Genomic DNA, 24239 nt, shown 5'->3' on the forward strand with positions numbered 1-24239 from the left:
ACGTCCCCTACCCCGGCGCCGGCGTATCGTTTGTCGGCAAAGTATAAAGAGAGCCGGCTTTTAGAGAAGCCGCTTTTCGTCATTTGATTTTGGACTGTACTGTGTGACGCAATTTTGAATTTAAAAGATGGAGAAAACTCTTGCGATTGTCGACAAAAGGGGCGGAGGCATGACCTGCAAACTCCTGGACCTGATGGAGAAGACTGGATACCCGATAGTTCAGCACAACGGGCAAAGAAAATTCGGACCGCCTCCACAATGGCTGGGTGCTCCCCCGCCGAAAGGCTGCGAAGTCTTCGTAGGAAAGCTGCCCAGAGAAATCTTCGAGGATGAACTGGTACCCATTTTCTCTAAAGTTGGGAAAATCTACGAACTGCGACTGATGATGGACTTTTCCGGCTCAAACAGAGGGTACGCTTTCGTCACGTACACAACCAGGGCGGAGGCCTATCGCGCTGTTAAAGATCTGAACGGATACGAAATAAGATCTGGCAGACACATTGGAGTGGTGAAATCAGTGGATAATTGCAGACTTTTCGTGGGAAACATCCCGAAAGACAAAACTAAGGAGGAGGTCCTTGAGGAGTTGTCTAGAAGAGTATCGGGGATAGTTGATGTGATTCTGTATAAGAATTGCTATGATAAAAGGCTGAATCGTGGATTCGCGTTCGTGGAGTTCACTTGCCACCGGGCTGCGGCGATGGCGAGGCGGGTGCTGGTGCCGGGCTGTGCGAAGATCTGGGACCAGGACCTGATGGTGGACTGGGCGGAGCCGGAGCCAGACGTTGATGACGAGCAAATGCGGAGGGTAAGCATTTTCTTTCGATTTTCTTCGTGCATGGCGCATGCGAATTTTTTTTTTCAATTTTTTGTACCTACCAGGTATTTTTTGCTAGATACTTATACATACTTTGTACTTCTTTATACAGAGATTAAATTAGACCTATTCTGAACAAGCTGCCTTGCCTTACTGCTCTGGGAAGTCCTGTTAGTTTTCTATATAATAGGTACTTTCATTTCTTGCAAATTCAAGTATTACCCATTCAGATCAATATAATTTGGTATGCGGCCACCTGTACAGTTCTCCAATTCTTGTTCATACTTGAAATTATAAATCTTCTTCTCAGCCAAATGTTATCTGTATTATTTTAGTTTTCTCTTCACTTGAAACTTGTTTAATTCCATTTATTCCAACGCATTTATCATTGTATTATCATGCGGCTTTAACTCTTATACAGGGGGTACCTAAGGCATAGTGGGTGGTAGTTGTAGTGCAGCAACTTTTTGTTATGTTTTAAAACTTGGTCCTCGAATATAAAAGATGAGTCGAGACTTGTTTACCTGTTCTTGTACCTTACAAATCTTGTAATAAACTTTTACTCAATCTGATTGTGCTTGCGAAACCGAAATATTTTTTGAGACAAGTACTTACCTACTTATAACTTTTGCAGTACACACTAGATGCTCATCTGTTATGTTTGCATCTTTTGGACTTGTGCCTTAAAACTTATTTATTTACTAAGCAAGCAGATCATTGCTTATGCTATGAGATAGGATGATCAAATATCGACTTGTTTAGATTAGTTTCATATTTATATAAGCATAGTTTCTATTTTTATAAGAACTTAGCTACATTTGATGCAGAGGTGTAGGAACTTTTAATTGAAACTAGGTTTAGTTAAGCCTCAAACTTAAGTTATGTATGTCAAGATTTTTTAAATTTTTAATGTAGTTTAGATTATGCGAGGCTCTGTATACCCCCTCAGGGATGTTAATTTGTAAGATAAAAATTAATACATTGCAGGTAAAAGTTCTCTACGCCCGCAACTTCCTTATCAGAACTACACCACAGACAATACAGACTGTATTCGAAAATGCAATCGGTGCAAAAATAGAACGTGTAAAAAAGATCTATGACTATGCTTTTATACATTTCTATGAGCGAGAGCATGCTGAGCGAGCAATGACGAAATTACAGAATTGTGAAATTGATGGTAGTAATATTGAAATACGTTGGGCTAAGCCCGTTGACCGTGAAGTCTACCGTATTCAGAAAATGACTAAGGGTAATGCGAAGTTTAATAATAGTCTTGATTTGAATCAAACTCTTATGCTTTACAAACAGCATTTAGACAAGAAGGAATATGCGTACTCTCCGAAGGAAGATGAGGGTATTGGCTCAGGGTATGCGGGCTCTACTTGTGGCTCTCCAGAATTGAAGGCATTGCCATACCCAAGCTTTGCTATAACAAAGGACAGCTACTCTATGGCTCCTGCTAAACTTGACGCTATGTGCAAAAGGTAAAATTTTTAGTTTAATTTTATTGTCCTATCTGTATACTTGCCTCAAAAAATTTCCTCTATTGATTATATTAGCTTATTATATCTTTTAGTTACTTATTATACCTATATTAGATAAGTACCATAAGTTTTCTACTCTCCATAGTGTCTGGCTATAGGTTGGGGTCGTGTGCCTAATAAATAATTTTGTATGATTTCAAATTGTTTCTGAAAGTAAAATTGGAAAGATAAACACATTGTGATCTATTACAGATATATGTGGGCGCCACCAGTGTTCGACTACCAGAAGTGCGTCAACCCCAGCGGCGCAGAGGTCTGGATCGGGCGCGTGGAGCTCCCGCACGTAGGGCTGCCTCTGATGAGCTCCCCGCAGCGCATCGGGCCGCTGGTGACGCAGCCCTGCTTCTCGCTGCAGCAGGCGCAAATAGAGGCTGCCGAGACCGCGCTGCATTACATTAAGGTGAGATGATATTTAGATAGAGTTGCGTGTGGTTCCGCCCTAGAATAGGACTACATATCCTGCCGTGGTTGTCGTAAATCGACAAAACACAGCCTTACCATCAGAGTTTTCAAAACTTTCTGCGAGATTTGTCCAGTTTTAATATGCACTCTCCAGAATCTCAATCGGAAAATAATCCTACCGTAGGACTTTTTCAGATTGAGATTCTGGTAGCTAGTAACAACCAACCTTCACGATATTTTCCTTCACCAGCAGCACATGAACTTGCCCTTTTAAGTTCAACTCTGTAATTATTTTAAAGTCTTCAATCTACTTCCAACAAGGTTTCAGTTTGGAACATAGCTAAAGTACCTAAGTTCAAATACCTAAGCAATTTAAATTTCCCGCATCGCAACCTGCCGTCAGCGCCAGAATTGAATTTCTTTTTTTTTCTTTAGATGTTTCGTGTTGACGCCGTGCAACGTTCAGCCGCAGCCGTGCAGCCAGTTTACCAGCCCGTGTTGCCACCGATGCCCAGCTGCGTCCCCATGCCTTACGATTATTCTGCCTTGTACTCGCGTCCACAATCTGCCATCCCCGTCACAGTACCTACTATTTGGCGAACAGTTTGAATTATTTTAGTTGGCAACACTAACACTGACTAAAACATTGAAATTTTAACTTTATTTTAAAAATAAAGTGAAGATTTTACTTCAATTGCTCTTAATAAAAGTTTTGTTTTTGATAGGTACTTCTAGTTGTTGAGAAAATTAGGCATGAAATTGATTTTTTGTTTTTGAACAAACAAAAAACAATTTCAGTGATTGTTCTAGTTGAAACGGTGGAAGTGTTTTAAATTTATATTTGATGTTATATATTTTTTAAGTTAACCTTCGTTTTCTGACCAGAATTGTTAAAAAATAGATGTATTTTGACTTAGTAAATTTAAGGACGCGCAATTGCAGATACCTTTCTTGATTTCCTTTGATCATAATTAGCAGAATTTGACGTTTTATAGAGAATGTAAAAGTTGATTTGTCTATTTTATGTAACCCAGTTACTATTGATAGTTACTTATTTTGACAGCATTGTTTTTTACTTTAAAATAAGTTAAACTCACGGCGCTTGCTTGTGCTTATACTCTAGTATATTCAGAGAAAAGAGCTGTTATTTTGTTTTAGACATTTTCTCATAGTTTACTTACCTACTACAGTTTATTTTTCATAGGTATTTTTTCTATAGTTATAAGACTGAACTTAAATAAATACTTGTTTACAAATTTGACGTGTATATTTGAATTCTCCTTTTCCAGGATACAGATCCTTTTTGAATAATGGTTTCTGGATGTCTCTTCTGATCGTATCCCGGTTATTTACTCTAGCGTAGGATATGTATTTTCGCTTCTAGGTACTCTTTTTGTGTGATGCTTAGTTTCAATGCGTTATCAATTTCTTGTTGTACATTTTGTGACAAATAATACATATCTTGCCTTTTAATAGTGCCGCTATAGCGCGGGGCCCTTCTAAATCTGATGGTAGGTCCATACTACCATCAGATTTAGAAGGGCCATTCCATAATTGCGGAGTGCTTACTAAACCCATGGGTACCTATAGGCTGGAGTAACTCGCACAATTTTAATTTAACATAATAGTATAGTTACAGCTGTTATCCGCAGCTACGCCCACAGTAGATAGTAGCTTGTTTATGACCTCTGGTCAGAACTATATTTTTGTTTTAGTAAGCATAGAAAAATGTCGGTGGCGCCCTTTACCTATACAGTAAACGGAAAGCTTTGATTTCCTACCTACTTAGACCAAACCAACCCGATTTCAGATTTGTGTGTTGCCATAATTCAGAAGTTGGCGAAAGTCGCACGTACTTACTTAGCTACTAGAAGTACACATTGTTTGTCGACAAGTTATATGGAACATTTGGGTATACTTAGATCTCTTGTCTTATAGTTTTCTTTGACTTTGCTAGTCATCTTTATTGTTACACCATTTTTTCACGCTCTTAGAAAAATAAAAATTCATTAATAGTATCAATATTTATTTATTGAAATCCGGAGAGTGTACGAGCTCCGGGCACTGCCGCACAGGCTCGCAGGGTTCCCCGGTATTGTGTCTGAGGAAACCCTTCTTGCAGGCACACCTGGGTCTGCAGGGCTCGTTAGCGTTGCATTTGAACTTTGCTACTAATGATAAGCAGGTCTCTGGCGGACATGATCTCTTGCAGCTGACGTATTCCTCATTTTGACTACATTTTTCTGTAAAAAATCAAAGACTTTCATGAAATTGTTTAGTTTGAATTTAGCTTAGTCTAGAATGTGAAGTTTTGAACGGAGAGTTCGCGTGTTACTTACCATGGTGCACTTCACGTTCAACTCGTGCAAGAATGTTGCCTTGTTCAGCTAAAACGTAGATAATATTAATTTATTGCACTGGTGGCTGGTGGCTGGTGGCCAGGGCATGATTGGGCTAATTAAGCTGCTGCCTAGTACGCGAGAATCAGGAGGCGCGTGTAATATTTCATAAAAAGGCACGTTCCGTTTTCGCCATGCATGTTTTTTAAAATAAATACGCGTTTCTCTTTCTTTTATGAGCTAAATAAAAGATACCAACCATTATACAGTTTAGGTTAACTGATTTAGAATTTTTAGTCACTATTTTTTTAAATAATACATTAGTCATTTCTGAGATACTAACGTAAAACGTAATAATTTGCACCACTAAGGCCAATAAAAAAACATTTGTTCTTTATTATAAATTTTATTTAATAATCATGTTATAATAATATCATCATCTATTTGTTAAAATTCGGCGAGTGTACGAGCTCAGGGCACTGCTGCACAGGCTCGCAGGGCTCCCCTGTCCTGCCTCTGAGGAACCCCTCTTTGCAAGCACACCTGGGTCTACAGGGCTCGTTATCAATACACCTGAATTTGGCAACTAAAGAGATACAAGTCTCGGGTGGGCATACCTTCTTGCAAGGAGCGTATTCTTCATTAAGGCCACATTTTGGTTCTGCAAAAAAAATACGTGACGAATAATTATGATTTGTCCGGGAAGTCTTTGGTTCTGCAAAAAAAAACGATGAATTATTATTTATCCGAGAAGTAGTCTGTGTATATTTATAATATTTATTACGAGATTATACAAACAACAAAAGATATTATACAAACTCACCACTTTGAATTTCTCGTTCAACTCTTGTGCGGGTTTGTGCAGCTGAAAGTTATTTCGTAGAATTTGATTTCTTTTTGTCTTGAAAACATTAGCAAAGATAGTTTGTATGTACAAGAATTTTTAAAAAGTAGGTATATTATTTTCAGCTTTTTATCTGTTTTTAATATACTACATCTAGTATCTTTAGAACGATGAGCTAGTATAAATTATACTTCTTAATAAAACGTTACAATTATAAAAATGGGCAGAACAGCTTGGGTACATGGTTACTAAACCAATCTCCCGAAACTTCCGGGGAAAATCTTTCAACCTCCCGAAAATTCCAGGGAAAATCTTTCATTTATTTTTAGAAATTAGACTTACAGCATTTTTCCATCGGTACACATTTCTTGTTTTCGTCTCTCGCGAATCCATCCTCACAATAGCATTTTTTGTTGCATACTATGTTATCAATAGGACAGTTGGTCCGATTTTGCATTTTAAGTTCTGTACAAACATTGTCACATTCCTGTCCACATGAGAAAAACTCATTATCACCTGGACACATATCTAAAAAAATATTTTTATAATAACTTCAACAAGATATGGTAACAAGAAAGTTATGGTAATTAACAACAAACTAAAAAACATTTTTGAAGCTTTGAATTCTCGTCTCATAGTCTTATATACGATCGCTCTTAAAATGAACTCACCACATTCGTTTCCAGTGATGCAGTCTCCCAATGGATTCCTGAAATATCCATCTTTGCATCGGCACTCTTCCTGACAATCTCCTTTGTTACGGCAACTAAAGTAAATACCTCTATTACGGCAAGTTCTTTCGGGTGGACATGAATAAACGCAAGCTGCTACTTCATTTGGTCGGTTACATCTCAAGGGTTCTGGAAAAACAAAAATATACCTACATTAAGTATTACAGTTAGTGCATTGGTCATAAAATAACAATAAATTTCTATTCAACAGGGGTCCATAGGATAACCACTTCTCATCAGGTGGGCCGCTTGCCTGTTTGCTTGCTTAGTAGTATAAAAAAATATAATACCAAGTGTATGTACCACAGAATATGTACCTATTTAAAACTGTATTAAGTAGCTGCTTTGTTTGAACTTGGCCACGGAGCTTAAATATACAGACAGATTTAAAATTATAAAATTATATGTGCTGCACCAAAGCAGTAAATATTTAGTTCATTGTTTGTATGTACCTATTACGTACTATATTAAATACCTAAAGTAAGTTCATGTTGGCAACATTGTTATGTTGTTGTCACTTGTCATGTCTGACTATCACTGTCACAAAAAAAATAGGAAGGAACCAAACAAAAACAAACTTCGGATTTATCACGGTTTTACTGTAATTGTATAATATTAATATTTTGTCAAAAAACAACTAATTTAATAAGACAATAATATCTATGTAACCAATCAGTGTATCATAAATGTTAATATATTGTTTGCTTAATAATTATTTGGTTATAAAGTCTTGAGTTCATCATGTGGAGAAGAAATTTGGTTTACTTAGAAAAAACCTTAACTGGCTATTCGGCGTCCATACCAATTAATGCAAGGGCGAAATGCCCGTGGAAGATGACTACAGCTAGTCATTATCACTGTTTAAAGAAAAATCATAATATAACCTCAACGCCGAATTTGCAAAGTTTACATGATGTAAAAGTCGCAGAAAATAAAGAAGCCGATTGCAACACTTTCACATATAGGACTCACAACTGTGGCGAACTAAGACCCAAGCATTCAGGACAAAAAGTTACATTATGTGGCTGGGTACAGTTTCAAAGATTAACAAAATTTTTGTTACTTCGGGATGCTTATGGCGTGATCCAATGTATTGTAAACAATAACCAAGATTTACCCGACATACCACTGGAAACTATAGTGAAAGTTGAAGGAACTGTTGTTTTACGGCCCAAAAGCATGATCAACACTAAAATGGCTACAGGAGAAGTGGAAGTAGTTATAGAAGATTTAAAAATTTTGAATAATGTTGATAAATTACCGTTCAATTTGAGGGACTACCAAAAGCCAAAAGAACAGTTGCGGTTACAATATCGGTATGTTGATTTGAGATTTCCAGAAATGCAGAATATTTTGAGATTTAGGTCCAGCATGCTTCATAATATGAGACGGTTTTTGTTGGAAACACACGGATTTGTTGAGGTTGAGACTCCAACTTTATTTTGTCGTACTCCTGGTGGCGCCAGAGAGTTTGTTGTACCCACTCATCATAAAAATCTATTTTACTCCCTTGTTCAAAGTCCACAGCAATTTAAACAAATGCTCATGGCTGGAGGAATTGATAGATATTTCCAAGTTGCTAGATGTTATCGAGATGAAACTACACGGCCGGACAGACAGCCAGAATTCACACAATTAGATATTGAATTATCATTTACTAATTTGGATGGAGTTTTGTCATTGATTGAGAACTTACTTTACGAGACATATTTGCAAGGTCTTCCAAAACCACCTTTTAAGAGAATCACATATAAAGATGCATTACAGAATTATGGCACAGACAAACCTAATTTGACTTATGACCTAACATTTAAAAAAATTACACATCTTTTTGATGAAAAATCAAACAATTTTGGGGCATATGCTTTGCCCTATCATAGTGAACTAGGTAAATTGACATCTAAATATAAAGATATAATCAGAAAAATTGCTATAAAATATAGAAACAAAGTGATTTTTAATGAGAATTTAAACAAAGCACTTAGTTCAGATCTGTCACAAAAAATACATCAAGAAACTGGTCCATCAAATTCTTGTATCATATCAATGGGAGATGATGAAGATTCATGTTTGTGTTTGGGTGAAATTCGGGTACTAATAGCCTCATTATTAGAGTCAAAAAATCTTTTAGTCATAGACAAAGGTATGAAACCTTTATGGGTGGTAGATTTCCCATTGTTTATTGAAGGAGAAAATGGCTTGGAGACGTGCCACCATCCATTTACAGCACCACATCCTGACGACATTCACCTGTTGAAAACTGAACCTTACAAAGTGCGATCTTTAGCTTATGATTTAGTTATTAACGGCAATGAAGTGGGTGGTGGATCAGTGAGAGTCCATAATGCGGGATTACAGGAAGAATTATTAAAAATACTAAATATTGATTCTGAGAAATTATCACATTTCATAGATGCTTTAAAATCTGGTTGTCCACCTCATGCAGGTATAGCTCTAGGAATAGACAGATTGGTTAGTATAGCATGTAATACAGAGTCTATTAGAGATGTGATTGCGTTTCCAAAGTCACACGATGGTCGGGATCCCTTGTCTGGAGCCCCTAACACTATTTCTGATGATGATAAGAAATATTACAATATTTTGACTGTTAAGTGATTACAATTATATTGTTAGAATGATTTCGTTTTTATTTTCTTGATAGTAGGTGAAATTTAGAAAACTTCATGAACACAAACCTTTTGCCAATGCAAATACTTAGTATAAAGAGTTTGAAAAACGCACATGATACTTTTTACTGTGGTCGGACTCGCGGGCAACTGCTATTTTTCCACAGTCCAAATTAATATTATAATGTGTGTGTTCGTTTGTTCTTTTTGTCAAAATATGGTAGTTAATACTTATGTAAATTAATTTGATTTGTCTATGGAAAGTGATATACTGCTTATATCAGTGATCATAGCCCCGGTACTGGGGTATTATGTAATCTGTGGCCCCGGCAAGTCCGACAACAGCTAGTTTTATAAAAAAAAACTGTATATCACTTGATAGATGATACAAAAATACAAAATGATTTTTTTGCAAGAGGGTCATGGAGGTCAGGCTCTGTAAAACTGGCCAAACAAGGTAAGTCCCCTTGATTCAATAGTGACGTAATTATGACCGAGACTTGAAAAGATGATATTTGTCATTTCCGTGTCATTATCACAATTTATTTATTCACTGTATTATTTTTTGTAATATAATGTACGAAAATCGGCGGACATATCCCATGTAGGGATTTCTTACAGTCAACCGGCTGTATTGTTCGTAGTTTTGGCTAGTCGTAAGCATTTTTATAAATTACCATTTTGTGGTAGGTACAAAATATTTTTGAGAATATAAAAAGATCTCTTAAGAGAGAGTCATAAGTGTTTAAGAAATAGAGATATTTTATTGCCAAACTATATAACACCACAACACAAAACAGCCAATAAAAAAATCTGAACAGTAAGTACATTTAAATAAAAAATATTTAAAATAATAATTGACTATATTTTGTAATGCCAGTTAGGAAAATACCTGACTATTTGACGGATGGTTTAAAACAAGAAAATTATCTTATTGATAAATGTAGCATAATATATTATACCTATCTCGATATGTTACCTTCATTGCTCTGCCCGTGCGCCGCGCATAGGGAAAAAACACAAGATATTAGCAGAAATCCCCACATGAGTTACTTCACAACCCAACAGGTTATGGTGTGTTGTCCTACCGGTCATCTTTTAAATAGGATTTGAGTTGATTGAGCTAAGAATAGTTCTGACTTTTGCTCGTTTCGAAGAAGCTGGGTGCCGATTCTGCTAACTTTGTAAGTAATCTTGTCTCAATTGGTTTTCAATTGTTAGTGTTTACACGTTAAAAACATTCGAGGCCACGATATGGACTTTAAAAAGTAGGTATTTAAAATTGTGACCATGACAAAAATTCGAATTACTATTTTGATTATCGTAGCCATAAAATAGTTAATAAAAGAGGGTAATAATTTTACTGCTGTTAAATTAAAAAAAAGCCCCGGGCAAAAACTACGTAATTAACACAAATTGAGTTACCTAAGTACTTCCCACTTCTAACTAAAAGACTACATAAATACAGGACTACGTCTACATACATATAGGTCTCACAATGTCTTTTCTCATAATGTCCTTTTTCAAAATGTCCTTTTCTCATAATGTCATTTTCTTAAAAAGTCCTTGTGTGTTTTTGATGATAATTTATTTAGATAAGCAATTGATTAAAACGGACATTTGAGAAAAGATATTGTAAGTAAAGGACATGTTGCGCCAAGACGGCGTATATAAATACAGGGATTTTCGATACAAACCTTAGACAAGTTACTGGGGTATATGTACGAGTATAATCTGTGGCCAAGTCAAGGACACTCATTTGTGAGCATGTTTGAGTTGCTTTTAGTTGTGCTTGTTGTCACTGCATCGATCTGCAGTTATAATGGTAAATATATTTTATTAAAAATAAAATTAGTTTTAATAACACGGCAAAATATTCTCTTTAAAATAAATAATTGTAAAAATGTAAGGTGGCGCTTGTTTGCAGGGAGTAATCTTTGGACCTTTGTTCATTCTTTACATGTCAGACATATCTTACTCTATAAAACATGCTAAATTTCATATATATGCTGACGATCTTCAATTACATATATCATACAAACCAAATAGTGTTAATTCAGCCGTTTCAAAATTAAACAATGATCTTGACTGGTTGAACCAATGGTCTAAACTGAATTTCCTCCACTTCAACCCAAATAAATCCAAGTATATGATACTAGGCACTCAGCAGCTCAAATGAAATTCAATCTCAATCGCCACAATTATACATAAATGGACAGTCGATTACTTCTACTTCAGAAGCTCGTAATCTAGGTCTGTTAATGGACTCTGAACTTCGTTTTCATTCATACATAGTAGATATTACCCGTAACTGTTTTTACCGTTTAAAACTTTTATACAAAATAAGAGATTATCTTTGCCTCAAACTTCGTATAAATCTTACTGAATCATTAATTTTGTCAAAATTTAATTACGTTGACTCTGTTTATGGTCCGCGACTTTTAGCACAAACTAAGGCACTCATTCAAAAAGTTCAAAATACTTGTGCAAGGTATTGCTTTAACATTCCACCACGACAATATGTATCACCCTTCATCAATTCTGCAAAAATGCTAAACATGTCGTCACGCCGCTACATCCATCTATCTACTCTCCTCTTTGGAATTGTTAAATATCGTAAACCCTCATATTTATTAGAAAAGCTAAACTGGTCTTCTAGATCTCGCCTTGGCCTTCTCATTGTCCAGAGTCACAAATTAACAGCTTTTAAAGGAAGTTTCAAGTATGCCGCAGCTAAAATCTGGAACAATTTACCTCCCCCTCTTCGTAATTTGTCATCTGTTACAATAATCTGTTCCGTAAACGCATCAAAGAGTTAACTTTATTGCGGCAAATTGAGGGCAATACATTGAATTATTTCTAGTTTAAATTATATATATATATCGTATATATATATATATATATATATATATATATATATATGTATATATATATATATAACAATAACCTTTCAACCTAGATAATATCAGCAGCGAACTTTTTCGATAATAAATAAAAAAAAACCTTATTTCTATCAGTTTACAATAAAGTAAGGTACTTACTTAAACTTTTTGATAATATACTCATACAGAACAAAAAAACTAAACTAAACTACTAATTATGTGTGTGTCGGGCACGCGCAACGTTAGAGTTCGGAACGAATGATGACATGTAAACAATAAACAAACGCAAATATTTAGTTCCATTAATATAATCACCAATTCTAACGTACCTACGTATTTTAGGATTTTTTGCCTTGTACCTCTGTACCCACCTATATTTTTGGTGCATGGGTTGCAGTAAAAAGCAAACCTTAAAGAAATGTCTGATAAAAGTCACGACTATGCTAGTATTGAAGTGGTATCTTTCACATTCGACGGACGTTCTACAAAATCGGCAATACAATTTGTTAGGAAGAATTAAAATTAGAATTTAAGATAATTTTCTCAGTGTAGCACTGGGTTCCCGGCGTTCTTGTCGGTTTATAGCACGCAAAACCTCATTGGTAAAATTCTTGATCCATCACTTTATGATGGTTGGCCGAAGCTAGGAACGCTAAGTTCAGTGCAGTTGGTCCTAATGTCGATATATCCAGATCAGCAGGCTTACTTATTGAGATTGATTTCGAGAGTAAGCTTGCTGACCTCGCAGCGGCGGCAATGGGACGAGCTTTGCGTGCATGTCCAGAAAAATAATCGCTTTTATATTGTTATCATTTGTTTTCTATCTCCAAGTGTAAATTACGTGTATTGTATTTTTTATTTTTTTATCTCTAGGGTAAATTTTAAGGTACTGGCAACATTATGTGGGGTGGTAGGTGGTAAGTGGTGAAGGTTTTGCAGTGAGTGCTCGTCCACAATGAACGGGCGGTGACTTGGGCCTAATAAGTGTCGCAAACTATTGAATATCATTAGATTATTTAATAAATGCTTTTAAAATTACCAACCGTAAAACCATTAATCCATGTATGAGCAAAGACGAGCCAAGAACCGACTAGCGATAAAATGGCGCGCTTTGTACCGTTTCTACTTGTCTATTCTTTTTCTTATATTAAGAACAAATGAAAGATTATTCATAATAAAACTTACTAAGTATATTATGTCTCGTTCTATCAGTGTCAAATATTCTCAAATGCGATAGTAACAAAACATATTGACGTTGGCAAAATCATTGTTTTGGCGAACGATGGATACATGAAACTTAAAAAAAAAGTAACTAGTATACTTTTTTATGAACAAGAGCATTGATAATTTAATCTATCTTTGATATATAATTAACACAATCTATAAGGAACACAGTCTCCGTTCTTTCTCCAGTAGCCTTTGACACAGCGGCACCTCGGAGCGCAGGGTAGGACAATATTTATGAAGGGCAGTTGGACACAGAGTCCGTCAGGGGTCGCGTTGGAGCAGTCGTCGGTAGGACACAGGGGTGGGCATGGGTCGAAGTACTCGTTGGGGCTGGCGCAGTCCACTGGAGCTGTAATGAAAATGGTGGTCAAATTGGATGAAATAATTTTCACGTTTTTGTGTTAGAAAATTGTTACATACGGTCAAATTTAGTAGGCTATACATACATATCGCGGTGCAGTTTTCATTGCGGTAAATAATAGCGCTCTAAGCAAACGACGTATTGTTCCTAATTCATCGACAGCTGTCATAGTTAGTGTGCTGCATTAGGATTAAGTATGCTTATTTATCCTTACTATAAAACAAAGTCCACTGCCGCGTCTTTCTGTCTTGTCTGTTCGCGATAAACACAAAAAGCACTGCACGGATTTTCATGCGGTTTTCACCAATAGATAGTGTGATTCCTGAGGAAGGTTTAGGTGTATAATTTATCCAAGCGAAGCCGGGACGGGCCGTTAGTTGTCAAATAAAAAACTTACGACATTGTTGAGTCGGCACACAAGTCCCGTTACTTAATCGGCGGTAGTTGAAGATGCACTGGCAAGCGTCTTCTGGGCACGCCTCAGGGGTCACACATAGGACCTCATCTGTTATACTGGATTTACTGGCTGGACAATATTCTCCACATGGTGTAGGGCAAACGGTCCATTGCTCGTTGACTCCACAGTTTTCTGGGAAATTATTAAATTAATCATTGTTATCCTTTAATGAATGAAGGGCATTCATGGATCAGTTGAAGAAGAAGGCAAGGGTGATGTCCTATAGGTTGGTAAAATCGGTAATTGAATTTACTTTTATACAACACGACCCCTGCTTGGCAGAAGATAAATGTTAATGGATGCTGTTCCACCGACACGAACAACTTTCTTACGAAGCCAGTGTGGAGCCGGTCATACAGTCGTCGATAAGTTTACCAACCTATGGGGGATTGGGTATACTTTGATGGTTTTTCATTGCGGTAAATAAAAGCACTCATACTAACTATGCAATGTTCACGAATTTGCATCTGCACGTGTCTGAGTTCAGCGACAGTTTGGAGTTGGCACTAGGTTTATAATACAGTTGACCGAATACAAATTGTGGATTGTGGCTCGTTGCGTTGTATCGATAAGTACACGCTTATATAATCCTTTCCCATACTCATATACTGCATATTCGGCATTAATAAATCACTTAGTTCGAAAAGGGTAAAACTATCGCTTAATTCTTCTGGCTAAAATGGTTTAGATATTCGTTTTGGCTATAAAATACCTACGTATAAGGTAGAGATAGTCTTCAAATTGTCATAAAATGTAATATTTATAACATGCTTCGTGCAGTCATACTACATTATGATTAGGAAGGTCACACCTTCGTTGTGACTCAAAAAATATTACCTATTGAATCTGTTTGAAATTGAAAAAAAAAATGCCCGAGAGAACTAGACACTTACTTAAATAATTTATACATATGACAACAAGCTGCGTGTCTTTCGGCTGTCCCGGTGGATATTCGGGACTCTGGATAACGGACTCAACTTTCACCGTCACAGCAACATTTTCATGTCAAATTGTATAGACAATGCTAAAAACTACAAGCTGACAATGCAAAAACACAACACAACGTAGCTTTCTCGTAAAATAGAAGATACTTAGTTATATTATGTAAATAAACAAACCTGTTTTATAACAATCAAAAACTGCAATTGTAACGCACAAAAGTAACCACAAATACGCCATTACCGATCAGATAGCACACGACAAATGACTAACTAGTTAATTTTCATATTTATTGTTGGTTTACTAATAAAATGCACCTTGATCACATTCTCACGGTTATGGGCGATGGTCCGTCCGAACTGGGACTGCTTTAAATGTTTAAGTCACATTTAATGCCGGCTCCACACTGTCGCCGAACACTTTGCCAAACTTTGGCGGATTTGGTAAACATTGCTGGTTTTTCATTGCGGTAAATAAAAGAACTCATACTAGATATAAACTCTCACTACACAATGTATTTTCTGTCTGGTTTCTGTATGATTACGTCAATAGTATGTACAGGAGCAAAATCGCTGCCGAATTTTCAATATTTAGCTATATGGACCCCATAAGAAGATACAAGTGTTAGGTACATAAAGAGCTACAGCACCGGTAACATATTGACTAAACTTGCGATTAATTTTTAGCGAGTGCTTTCCCGATCATTCTCTAAGTTTTCGACCTTAAGACCCTCATTTCGTAGCCACATTTATGGACCTCGTACCTAAATATATTTACGTCGATTAGCTTTCGAGTTCGCCATATAGTTTGCCGATATTTCGACGACCTCGGTGGCGCAGTGGTAAGGTTCTAGCCACTGAACCGAGAGGTCCCGGGTTCGATCCCCGGTCGGGTCATGATGGAAAATGATCTTTTTCTGATTGGCCCGGGTCTTGGATGTTTATCTATATATGTATTTGTTATAAAACATAGTATCGTTGAGTTAGTATCCCATAACACAAGTCTCGAACTTACTTTGGGGTTAGCTCAATCTGTGTGATTTGTCCTAATATATTTATTTATTTATATCAGTTACGTAACTGCCATCTTTGTCTGAAACCGAAAACTCACTCATAATTCTGTAGAAAATGTTATATTATCCACAAGTTCGCATTGTTTACCGATTGGAAATAGTTCTTTAGTTTGTCTCTAGATGGCAGTTTTTCAATGTTTTTTTTTTAATGCCAGCTCCACACTGTGGTCGAATAGTATCGATCGCGATACAGTATAGCCGGCATTAAATTAAGTATTATCTCAAAAAGCTGCAAACTACTGTCATTTCGGAACAACGACTCCTGAGAAGAACATTTGAATACACTAAGTAGGTATATGGAATTGAAATGACCCTGAAATGGGTTTGTTTTAAACAACTGTCGCACAACTCAGTCCGAACTAGGTTAGTGGGTTCTGTACTCTCATACGGATCTACAGTCAATATTTGCAAACCCTTGGCCCATCTGTCTGACAACGAATGGTAAAACCAGAAAGCGTAGGTACCACGAAACATTTTTTTTTATTTTGCTATCATGTCCCGCTGCTAGGCAAAAGCCCCCTTTTTATTTCCGACATAACACAACCACGAAACATACAAATATATAGCACGTCACTACGTCCAGATGCGACAGCAGCGACCGTATGGGAAAAAGTCACATCTTTTCTCATATATTCATAGTGGTTTATCACTCTGTTCATCATATCATATATAGTCAGTGGTTGAAATATTTCAAGGATGACAAAGACTGTGAAATGATGACATTGATCTGACAGAATCAAAGGTTTTACTGTTATAAATGTCTATCAAGTATTTCAGTGAATCAATAAGAACCAATGGATAGATCTAGTTGATTAACTGAAAGCCCAGATAACACAGACACTGAAGCAATTTCTATTAGTTAAACATCTTGAATAGTCTAGAAACACACAATAGAAATAAAGTATAACGTCATATCTACAAATTGACTAAGTACTTAATAAATTTATTGACTTGCTTTTCATAATTACCATTAATCATGTGACGTATGATAATCAAAAATATTGTTTGAATTTTGTGCGTATTGGTAACGTAAGGCTTTATACTAACAGGACAAAAGGTTTTGTGTAAACAGCTTTCATTATTCTCATGTTGAATTTGTAACGTTATATTATTTATAATAGCACGTAGAAACATTATTTCAGTATTGTGCGAAAGTGTGATCAGTGAATATCTTTTCAAATATGAAATATTTCGTACTTGCTCTATTCATCAGTTCAGTGGGTAAGTACCTACAATATTAATACGATTATATTTCATTTAACACCTGTAGAAACGTATATACACTTCAAAGTATTTGACATTAAAACAATACCATTGAGTAATGTACTCATGGTTTTACTTAATGTCTTTATTTCCATTACATTTTCAGCGTCAAGTCCTTACGATGTGCCTAAAAATAGTGGACGTGAAACTTTTAACCACGAATTGAACTCTCAAAGAAATGATGAAGGCTATTTACCTCATGATGAACCTTCGTACATGTCTCCTATTCCAACTAAAAGAGATCGTAGACCGATTGAATATATTATAAGAGATACAAGAAGCTTAACTGAACCAAGCCACTTAGAAAATGACAGCATTCTGACCAAGTATACCAATGAAAAGAAAACAGATGATAGTAAAACAAATATACCTGTTCGTAATTACAGAGCAGCATCTTCTAGAATTGAGTTCGGTAAAGTAAAAGAAATTCCTGTTAATGTCGCAATTTCTACAAGAAGTTATTCTAATCCTTCTGTTGCTCGTGAAAACGATTCATTGACTGGTGGTCTGCTTCGAAATAAGCCAGTTGTAAATAATATTATTTCGTCCAGTGGATTACTACATAATAGAGAAATCAAATTAGAAAACAGAAGACTAGACCCATTAAACAATTTTGCAATAAATAGTAAACAACCAGCATTAAGGATTCGGGGAAGCCCAGAAAATAGAATTACGTTTCAAGAATCACCAGTTCCTGGCTTAACCAATTTTCAGTCGTATCGTCCAGCAACACCTGTAAATGATTTTAATTTAGACAGAGAATGGACCAAAATTTCGAATGAACCAGGAAACCTACCTGAATGGATTGTGGAGCGTTTGAAACGCCCATTAGATATTCAAAACGTTCGTCAACCTGCCATTTCGTATGGTAAAGTACCGGGTGAGTGTATTACATATATATTTTTTGTGTTTCTCTAATAATATTATCCAATTAGTTGATTTGTTGTTGATTTAAATCGATAATGGAAATATCATAAATAAATTTTTATTTCAGAGAATCGTATTCAAAAAATAATAACTGATCCACGGATACAAAATGTATTGGCATCAACGAAACAAATAAAACGTTATATGGTTATTCACCCTGATGGTACGGTGGAACATTTTGATGAATTGGAACACATTTCTGCAAAGCATCCAGATTTTGTGTTAGTTAAAGCAGCGAAGTTTCGTAACAATGAAGAGATCAAAGTTGAAAGTACACCTTTTAAAAACAGAACTGTTTCTCTAAACTCAAATTCATCAGAATCGACTCACGAACGTCTAACAGGTATTGAAGAATCATCTATAAAATTAGATTCTGTGCACATACTACCTTCTACTGTTTATGAAGAAGTGGCATCAACTTTTCCATCATCTATCACTCCAGAGCCTGTATTTACTTCAACGCTTGAAATAGACACTGAAGAAGAAGGCATAACAACAATAAAAAGTGATGAAAAGAAACCATTAAAAGATCAGGATAAAGTTGAAATAGAAGTAGAAAATGTGAGTAATAGTGATAATACATCTAATATTATTTCCGAAAATAATGAAGCTGTTGCAAAAATAGACGAAAGTACACCAAACGCATTAATTACCCATGATTTAACGACAACATCCGATAACACTAATCAACAAGGAATTCATTCGTTTGAAGAATCCACAAAAGAGATTGCAGAGACAACTGTTGCCAAAAGAACAATAGAAAATATTGTAAACGGTAGTAATTCATCAGTACAGTCCACCCAGAATGATGAACGTACAGAAACTTCTGAAAGTAAAGGTGAATGTTGTTGTATTTTTTCAGAACTACCATATTTATTTATTTTGCATTTCAGAGTAGCATTTTTAGTACTTTACTCCATTGTTGTTTTAAAAAGCACTATAAGTAGTCATATTTGGCTGATAGGCTCATGAATAACAGAACTAAAATCTAAATAAACTTTCAGCTTTGTTTGTTGATATTTTCTTTTAATTTTGTTTCTTTTAATACCTTTAAAAAATCAATTTAAGAGAATTAAAAGCACTTCTTTTTCAGAATCAGCTAGTTCAGGAAACCCTGTTCTGTTGGAGACATTAGACCCAGAATTCTGGCAAAAAGTTACCAACGGTACAGATACTAACAGCGTCATATTCTACCTCGTCAATCACCAGAAAGATGATTTTAATTCTACAGTACAGTCCACACTAAACGACTATAACACTGAAGTCTCTAAAGCAAGCGCTAAAGGTACTTTTATTTGAGTGTCACAGTGGCACTTCTATGTACAAAACTAGAGGTCTGTCCCGGCTTCGTTCGGTGTCCCGGGTTCGTTGCTTATATCACTCCATAATGTTTCGTCTGTCTCTGTGCCAAATTTCATTAAAATCGGCCGAGTAGTTTTTGAGTTTATTAATTACCTACAAATTAAAAACAAAAATACAAATATTTCCTTTTTATAATATTAGTATTGATTACAACGTAATTAAATTTATTGCTTCAGCTGGATTTATGACTTTAATTATCATACATAATCATGCATTCATTTTATACAAAATGGAAGTAATAGAACATCTGCTTATTTTCTTCTCATTACGTGGAATGAAACACACACAACAACTTTCTTGGCATTATTAATGGAGTGGTTTGACATTGCCTTCTCCATTTCACACACAAGTTAATAATAATCAACCAGTGTGCAGGTTACGATGTTTTCCTTCACCGGAAGCAAGTGGTGGTCGATGAAAACTACTTTATATGAGTCAGATTTGTATACAAACTCATGTGGCACGAGTAGAATTCGAACCTGGGACCTTTTGATCCACAGGCGGGCATCTTAACCATTACACTACCACGCTTCATCAACATGTGTTTATAGAGATTAGTAATTAGTATATCTTTAATAAGCAGACGTAATTTTTCAGTACAAATCTGTGGTAAAAATTATACTAAAATCGTAAAAATAATATATATATTTATGGTTTTCCTAGCTTAAGCTTAAATCATTTTCAGAAACGAAACGTTCCGGTAAACCAGCTATATTCGACACATCAGATCCAGAATTCTGGCAGAAAGTGACCGACAGCACAGACGGTAGCAGCATCATCTTCTTCCTCGTCAAATCTGGGCCCAGTGTGGAGAAGAACGTAACAAATACGATGGAACAATATAGGTCCAGAAACCAGACGGAACAGTTCTAGAAGAAGTGACCGAAACTCTCTGGGAAGTGGACGGTATGTTTAAAAGGCCTAGATTATAGAACAACTATGGACTAATGACTGAATAGATAACAGCATTCCCAGAGGGTTAGCGGCAGGCTGCCGGTCTTATAATCACAACATAATCTAATTATTTATCGGGAAAGGAATACGCTTAGATGAAAGAGACAAGAAATAAGTACAAGTTTATAAATACTTCCCTCCTTATTATACTCCTCATAGTGGAGGGTTTATTCCTCATAGGAGAGAGGTGGAATGAAACACATGTAACGACTTTATTGGCTTAATGGATATGGAATAGTATGCCATTACTTTCTCCATTTCACACGCTAGATGATCAATTATCAACTAGAGTCCAAGTTTCCTTTTTACCTTTATCGGAAGCAAGTGACGTTCTATGAAAACGACCATACATGAGTTCGATTGGCATTTCATTAGTATACAAGCTCACGTGATACGAGTAGGATTTGAACCTGGGATCTTTCGGTCCACAGGCGAGCATCTAAACCATTAATAATAATAATAATAATAAAAATGTTTATTTTCTCTTCACAAAAGTTAGTTACAATGAAGTGCTTATTGCTAAAGATATAACACTATATAACACTATACTTGTAAACGTTGTGAAGAGACTAGTTCCTGAAATAGGACTCCTAAGAGTCCTGTGCTACAGGTAACTAGGCCCCTCCCTTGGAATACTTATTTTGTGTTTCCATAGATAGCGTAGGCAACAGTTTAGGTAAGGATATTCTTATTCTATACAAAATTGTTTAGTTTATAGCAATTAACTTAACTAACCTAGCTTATTAGTCTAAAATTAGGCTGGAGATTTGTAAAGTTTGTGTGGGTGTGTGTGTGTATGTGTGGTATGTGTGCGTGTGTTTTTGTGAATGTGTGTAAGTTGTGTATGAGCGTGTGGTGGGTAAACAAGTCTGAAGATGGGGGTGATTGAGAGATGTTAAAATGGTGATTGGGATTAGATGATAGATTCAAGTATTTCTTCCGTGGCCGTGTAATCTAATGTTTTTAAATATTTTGTGATAGTTTTTTTACAACTATATTTGGGAAGGGGGTAAAAGTTTAGATGCTTATTTAGCTTATTGTACAGGTATGGTCTAACCATTGGACCACCGCAACAGTATAATTATTTAGTAACATATTATTTTCACGCAACTCATTACTGTTGAATAATTAATAAATAACAGAAGCGTAGACATTATTCAGACTTGAGTGGAATAATAGAATTACAATTAGGTAAAATGTGCGGGGGGAAAAGTACAGAATATTTTGGTGTCAAAAAATAAAAATGATATCATGGAAAATGTTAATGTTGGTTAAGTTTGGATAAATTTTATGCGTAAAACAAAAATTCTTATTAGGATATATATGTTATGGAACATGTTTAATCGGAATTATTAAAAATGACCGCGCAACTTGAATAATGCCCTAAATAAGAGTGCAATGTGCTTAGGCTAATGCCTAATATAATCTAATTAAGTGGGCATTATTATTATGTTCGTCATCACACTAACAGCCACACGACAAAATCAATGTCCATTCAAGGTGATAAATTAGATGATCCTATTTATTTCGTCCGAAATGGCTTGTCCATATTCAAAGTGCCCGGGCATAATTAATAATGTTACAATTGATCACATAACATTATATGTCTTCATTTAGTTAATATGTATGACCCGGGAATTCGACGAATTTAATATTTGAACATTTAAAACAAGGTTTTGTTGACAGAAAATTTAAATTTTATGTCAGCGAAATCGAAGTTTGCAATAAAAAATTGTCACGTATCTTTATTTTTTATCGTTTGATAGATCAGTTTCGATTCTGGATTTATTACACGAATTTTGAAGTTATGGCAGTTGAGAGTTTAACTGATAAAATATTTATCGAAGAAAGTTCAAAGTTTACAGCTTTTTCAGGATTGCAGTAGATTTAAATTTTTTAATCAAATTTAAGAATTTAATGACTTTTAATTTGACTCCATTTGATTTTGATACATACTTTTGATATTTTCTATTTTGTATAATTTTTAAGTACACGAATTACATGCAAAATGTATTTTAATTGGACATTAATCGATACATTTATTCTGAAATTGGACCTTTACGAGCACTTTTTCGTGTCAAATTTAGTGTGATTTCTCAAAAATCTACAAAAATAAATTTCTTCTTCGTGATTTTCAAATTTCAAAAATCTACGACCACACTGCCTGTTACGTTTGGACCTTTAATCTTGATTTGTAAACGTATTAAGTCCTTTTTCTGTTTGTTGCAGATGCCGAACCAAAAATCATAAAATCATCTAAAATTATTCATCTAGACGATTCATGATACTATACTTATAGTTTTATATATTACTTAAATTAAATACGTACTTATCTAGGAATATAGTTTTTAAGTTCTTTAGGACCGTCTACATAGTATAACGTAAAAATTGTATTTGCTTTATGCTGACAATGATAAAATAAGTACAAAAGAGTTCTTAAGTACAAAAGTAATTTTTTATATTTGTAATTATTCTGTGTTTCATTTTGCACACTGCCTGAATTTGTTTGTACGTTCGTTCGTTCGTACGTTTGTTCGTTCGTTTGTTAGCTCTTCACGCATTACTTTTTATTCCCGAAATTGGCGCAGCTTGTAGGTGTTATATAATTTTAAATTTGACGTGAAAATAATATTGAAAATAAAAAATGATACACAATAAAAAATCCACAAAACGTGTCTTCAACGTGTGTTGCATCATGGGTACCCTGTATTTACAGAAATACGTGAATAAACAATATTTTGTGAAATGAAAGTTAACCGCAAAATTCGCGTCGCACCTGCGTTTGTGGTACAAATTAAATTTTGTCGTATTTTAACGAACACTGTGTACACTTAGCGGCATGGAAACTTGTTCAAACATACATAGTATGTAAACAGGTAAATTCAGTTCATGGACATCAGGAACTCACTGAGAGAGGGTGATGCTTTGTCCAATTTGTGGCCTAACTGATATGATATAGGTACCTATAGCGTGTTTTGTTTGTTCGTCACAGTACCCAGTATCAGATCAGGAGGATTTGGAAGCTAAATGTGCACATCGACGCAATATATCATGCTTAGATTTCCTTTCAAACCGAAACACAACAGTAAGAGGAAGGTACTAAGGTAGACTAAGGTCTTTGGTAAATCATTTATATATTATACCTACATAGGATTTAATATCAATCAAAATTAGGTACATTATAATAACAGAAGTTGCGTTTGTAAATAAGTATCCTGTCATTTTAGCCCTTAGTAGTAATATCACTCTTGCTCTCATCGAGATGCTTTCCAAGTTGCATCATCCCAGCCACGGAGCGTCGGAGTCACGATATCTACTCTGTCCAATTTATTCTGCAATGATTGACTGACTGTTTTTCAGTATCCATAGTTCACTGTGGCACCCAGAAATTTATATCCTACTTGTTCTATAGCGAAGATACACATATAAGTAAAACAGCCATGCGCCGGGCTCTCTATACATAAATCTATGAACGAATAACAATTTAAATA

General features: G+C 35.5%; 4 protein-coding genes across 4 annotated transcripts; 3 read left to right on the plus strand and 1 right to left on the minus strand.

The window, feature by feature from the left end:
• Positions 1-35: 35 nt before the first annotated feature.
• LOC128670741 (probable RNA-binding protein 46) lies at positions 36-4019 on the plus strand. Its single transcript, XM_053746690.2, has 4 exons — positions 36-808; positions 1805-2301; positions 2554-2761; positions 3199-4019. The coding sequence occupies exons 1-4, from the start codon at positions 128-130 to the stop codon at positions 3370-3372; spliced, it is 1560 nt and encodes a 519-aa protein (XP_053602665.1). The 5' UTR covers positions 36-127; the 3' UTR covers positions 3373-4019.
• Positions 4020-4772: 753 nt separating this feature from the next.
• Positions 4773-15544, minus strand: LOC128670924 (fibulin-1-like). Its single transcript, XM_053746946.2, has 8 exons — positions 15350-15544; positions 14172-14363; positions 13558-13762; positions 13077-13180; positions 6618-6806; positions 6289-6474; positions 5103-5150; positions 4773-5006 (listed from the first exon to the last, which is right to left on the minus strand). The coding sequence occupies exons 1-8, from the start codon at positions 15408-15410 to the stop codon at positions 4789-4791; spliced, it is 1203 nt and encodes a 400-aa protein (XP_053602921.1). The 5' UTR covers positions 15411-15544; the 3' UTR covers positions 4773-4788.
• Positions 7195-9316, plus strand: AspRS-m (Aspartyl-tRNA synthetase, mitochondrial). The gene has a single exon (XM_053746405.1). It carries the CDS (start codon positions 7419-7421, stop codon positions 9291-9293), a length of 1875 nt encoding a protein of 624 aa, XP_053602380.1. The 5' UTR covers positions 7195-7418; the 3' UTR covers positions 9294-9316.
• A 1840-nt stretch (positions 15545-17384) lies between the features above and the next one.
• Positions 17385-23405, plus strand: LOC128670613 (uncharacterized). Its single transcript, XM_053746404.2, has 6 exons — positions 17385-17463; positions 17612-18385; positions 18500-19270; positions 19526-19717; positions 20480-20700; positions 22978-23405. The coding sequence occupies exons 1-5, from the start codon at positions 17424-17426 to the stop codon at positions 20665-20667; spliced, it is 1965 nt and encodes a 654-aa protein (XP_053602379.1). The 5' UTR covers positions 17385-17423; the 3' UTR covers positions 20668-20700; positions 22978-23405.
• Positions 23406-24239: the final 834 nt, after the last annotated feature.

Source organism: Plodia interpunctella, chromosome 6, assembly GCF_027563975.2.
Source record: "Plodia interpunctella isolate USDA-ARS_2022_Savannah chromosome 6, ilPloInte3.2, whole genome shotgun sequence".
NCBI lineage: Eukaryota > Metazoa > Arthropoda > Insecta > Lepidoptera > Pyralidae > Plodia > Plodia interpunctella.